This window comes from Erinaceus europaeus, chromosome 7 (genome assembly GCF_950295315.1).
Source record: "Erinaceus europaeus chromosome 7, mEriEur2.1, whole genome shotgun sequence".
Classification (NCBI taxonomy): domain Eukaryota; kingdom Metazoa; phylum Chordata; class Mammalia; order Eulipotyphla; family Erinaceidae; genus Erinaceus; species Erinaceus europaeus.
In genome coordinates, this window is record NC_080168.1 from 21,550,473 (window position 1) to 21,554,472 (window position 4,000).

Sequence of the window (4,000 nt, forward strand, 5' to 3'; positions counted from 1 at the left end):
AATATGTTTTATAGGACAGAAAGAAAATGAGAGGAAATACAGTAGATAGAAGAGAGACAGAGAGACACCTCCAGCACTGTTTCACTGCTCCTGAAGTTTCCCTCTGCAAGTAGGGAACAGAGGCTTGAACCTGGGTCCTTACACATGGTAACATGTGTGCTCAACTCAGTGCACCACTGCCCAGCACCCCTTTGCATGTTAATATTTATTTATCTCAATGAAAATTTCAGTAAAAGGCAATTACAGTTCAGGACTGGGAGTCGCTACCAAGATGCCTCCAGGTCCATGCTCGGTCCTTGCAGCCAGTCGGGCCACTCGCCCAGCATCCGCCGCCACCGCTGCCATGGGAGTGCAGGTGGAGATCATCTGCCCCGGAGATGGGCTCACCTTCCAGACTCACAGCCAGACCTGCGTAGTGCACTACATGGGGATGCTTGAAGATAGAAAGAAATTTGATTCCTCCTGGGACAGAAACAAGCCCTTCAAATTTATGCTAGGCAAGCAGGAGGTGATCCGAGGCTGGGAAGAAGGAGTTGCCCAGATGAGTATGGGTCAGCGAGCCAAACTGATTATCTTTCCAGATTATGCCTATGGTTCCACTGGCCACCCTGGCATCACCCCACCAAATGCCACTCTCATCTTTGACGTGGAACTTCTAAAACTGGAGTGACAGGAATGGCTTCCTCATTTAGCTCCCTGTTCTGAGATGTGCCATGGAGGGATCTGGTGTCTCCAGAAGTGGACATGCGAACCCATGAGGAGCTTTTCTGAATGTTCCACTACATTATTTTTATAAGCATCTACCCAGACTGAATGGGTTCTACCACCCAGCTTTGCTCTTTCCCCTTCTCTTTGTGTGTGTGTTGACCTAAACTATATGCCATAAACTTCAAGTTACTTGTTTTATTTTGTTTTCTCTTTGGGCTGAAGATTCAGTTTTAGCCTTTTGGATATCAGTTTCCAATTAAGGATTAGTCAAGTTTTAACAGCACAGGCAATGGGTTAACTTTAAAGTAGGAATTGGCATGGAGGGTTGTAAGATTTTTTTATTTTATTTTATTTTTGGGGATGTGGGGTGAAATTTTTATCTGTTATATATTAAACATTCTTGCTGCTGCACTGCAAAGCCATAGCAGACATGAGGCACAACTGAGGGCCGAATTGTTCTCCAAGTTGAGAGATGTCCTTGAGTTGAATTAATTAAAGTTGGTGGTGGGGAGAGCCTTTGCCTCCAGTGCTGCCATGCATCATCTCCTTAAATCCTCTTCTTTTTGAAAGCAGATTGTTTTCATTGTGGAAGTTAGACACTACAGGTATTTGTTCTCAGGCCAGTAGGGACTTCTAAGTCTTGTTTGGCCTGATCTTTTTTTTTTTTCTTTCATCCTGTGGTTTTTCTTTTTCTTTTTTTTAAATATTTATTTATTGATTGATTGATTTTCTCTTTTGTTGCCCTTGTTTTTTTAATTACTATTGTAGTTGTTGTTGTTATTGATGTTGTCATTGTCAGATAGGACAGAGAGAAATGGAGAGAAGAGGAGAAGACAGAGGGGGGAGAGAAAGATAGACACCTGCAGACCTGCTTCACCGCCTGTGAAGCCCCCCCCCCTTGCAGGTGGGGAGCTAGGGGCTTAAACTGGGACCCTTAGGATGGTCCTTGTGCTTTGTGCCACGTGCACTTGACCTGCTATGCTACAGCCAGACTCCCCATCCTGTGATTTTTCTAATGGATATTTGTAATGTCATAGCTATCCAAACCTCAATTCCTAAACTTGAGGAACTTTAATTGGAAGTTTAAATTGAAGGTGCTGTTCATAGACACTTAATACCCAATGAAAGCCCAGTCATCATGACAAATCCTCGAGTGTTCTCTTAAGAAAATGATGCTGGTCATTGCAGCTTCAGCATTTCCTGTTTTTGATGTTCTGCTCTCCTGCCAATCTCAGTCTCTTGGCTTTTCCTTCCTCTCCTCTCACCCCTTAGATGTCCTGTGTAGTGATTTGATGAGAAAAATCATTACTGCCTACCTTCCCCCCACGTCCTTGCACTACATATGAGTTTCAAGTTTATTATTGCAATAAAAGTGCTTTATGCTGGCTTTTCTAAAAAAAAAAAAAAAGCAATTACATGATTAAATGCTAAAGTAAATAAAAATAAATTAATTTGAAAAACTTTTTATTTCCCATTCTCCTACTTCCCAAAGCTAACCACCATGGTTTTCATGAGTCTTAGAAATAGTTTCTGAGGAGTTGGACGTAGCGCAGCGGTTTAAGCGCATGTGGCACAAAGAACAAAGACCGGCGGAAGGATCCCGGTTCGAGACCCTGGCTCCCCACCTGCGGGGAGTCCCTTCACAGATGGTGAAGTAAGTCTGCAGGTGTCTGTCTTTCTCTCCCCTTCTCTGTCTACCCATCCTCTCTGCATTTCTCTCTGTCCTATGCAACAACAATGACATCAGTAACAAGAACAATAATAACTACAACAAGGGCAACAAAAGGAAATAAATAAATAAATACAAAAAAAGAATTAAAAAAAAAGAAATAGTTCCTGCTTGCTTTTTTTGTTTGTTTCCTTTTATAAGTTCATGTGTTCTCTATATTCCACATATGTGTGAAACTATCTGGTTGTTGTCTTTCATCTCTTTCTTAGCATAATCACCTCCAGTTCTATCTATTTAGTCCCAAGGGACACAATATCTTCTTTTTTATTCCATAGTAATATTCTATAGAGTATATATCCATATATATAACATATAAAGTAGATAGCATATATATTATATGTAATTTACATATATTACAATATAATAAATGCATTTATTACTTCTTTTTTTGCCTCCAGAGTCATCATTGGGGCTCAGTGCCTACAGTTTGAATCCACTGCTCCTAGAGGCCATTTTTTCCAATTTTTGTTGCCCTTGATGTTGTTCTTACTGTTATTGCTGTTGTTGTTGGATAGGACAGAGAGAAATCGAGAAAGGAGGGGAAGAGAGAGAGAGGGAGGAAAAGATACATGCATACCGCTTGTGAAGCAACCGCCTGCAGATGGGGAGTCGGGGGCTCCAACCGGTATCATTAGACTGCTCCTTGAGCTTCTGCCATGTGCGCTTAACCCGCTGTGCACTACCGCCCAGCCCCCATATTTATTATTCTTTAGCCCCTCATCTGTTGATGGGCATTAAGGCTGCTTCCAATATTTGGCCACTAAGAATAATGCAGCTATGAATATGGGGGTACATGTGTGCCTTTGGATAAGTGTGTGCTTTTCATAAATGCTATGAATAATAATACTGGATCACATGGTAATTTTACTTTTATTTGCTTTTGTTCTAATTATTTTTTAGTACTGTCTTTATTTATTTATTGGATTGAGACAGCTAGAAATCGAGAGGGGAGGGGGTGATGGAGAAGGAAAGAAACACCTACAACACTGCTTTACCACTTACAAAGCTATTCCATTGTACATGGGGACCGGGGACTTAAACTGGTTCCTTGTGCATTGTAACATGTACACTCAACCAGGTGCGCCACTACTCAGCCCCTCATTTGTTTAAGGTCTCTCTACACAATCTTCCAAAGGGGCTGCAACAGTTTGCATTCCCACTAGCAGTGTAGCAGGGTCCCTGTTTCTCCACAACCTTGCCAACACCTGTCATTACCTGTTTTGTTGATGCAGGCCATTCTCACAGGCATGAGATGGAATGTTGGTGTAATTTTGATTTGCATTTCTCTAACAAGTGGAGTATTTCTTCCTATGTCTGGGCCATGTAGTGTGTCTGTTCTTTTCTTTCTTTTTCCTTTTTGTAGCCCTTGTTTTTATTGTTGTTGTGGTTGTTATTGTTGCTGTTATTGATGTTGTTGTTGCCGGATAGGAAAGAGAGAAATGGAGAGAGGAGGGGAAAGATAGACACCTGCAGATCTGCACAGCTGCTTGTGAAGCAACCCCCCTGCAGGTGGGGAGCCAGGGGCTTGAACAGGGATCCTTGTGCTTTGTGCCATGTGTGCTT

At 42.0% G+C, this 4,000-nt stretch overlaps 1 protein-coding gene across 1 annotated transcript; it reads left to right on the forward strand.

Annotated features, from left to right (window-relative positions):
- Positions 1-343: 343 nt before the first annotated feature.
- LOC103125341 (peptidyl-prolyl cis-trans isomerase FKBP1A-like) lies at positions 344-2,542 on the forward strand. Its single transcript, XM_060193422.1, has one exon. The coding sequence runs from the start codon at positions 344-346 to the stop codon at positions 668-670; it is 327 nt and encodes a 108-aa protein (XP_060049405.1). The 3' UTR covers positions 671-2,542.
- Positions 2,543-4,000: the final 1,458 nt, after the last annotated feature.

Bases quoted from the DNA above. Each gene is read 5' to 3' on its own strand.
- LOC103125341 (XM_060193422.1), top strand. From the start codon at position 344: ATGGGAGTGCAGGTGGAGATCATCTGCCCCGGAGATGGGCTCACCTTC.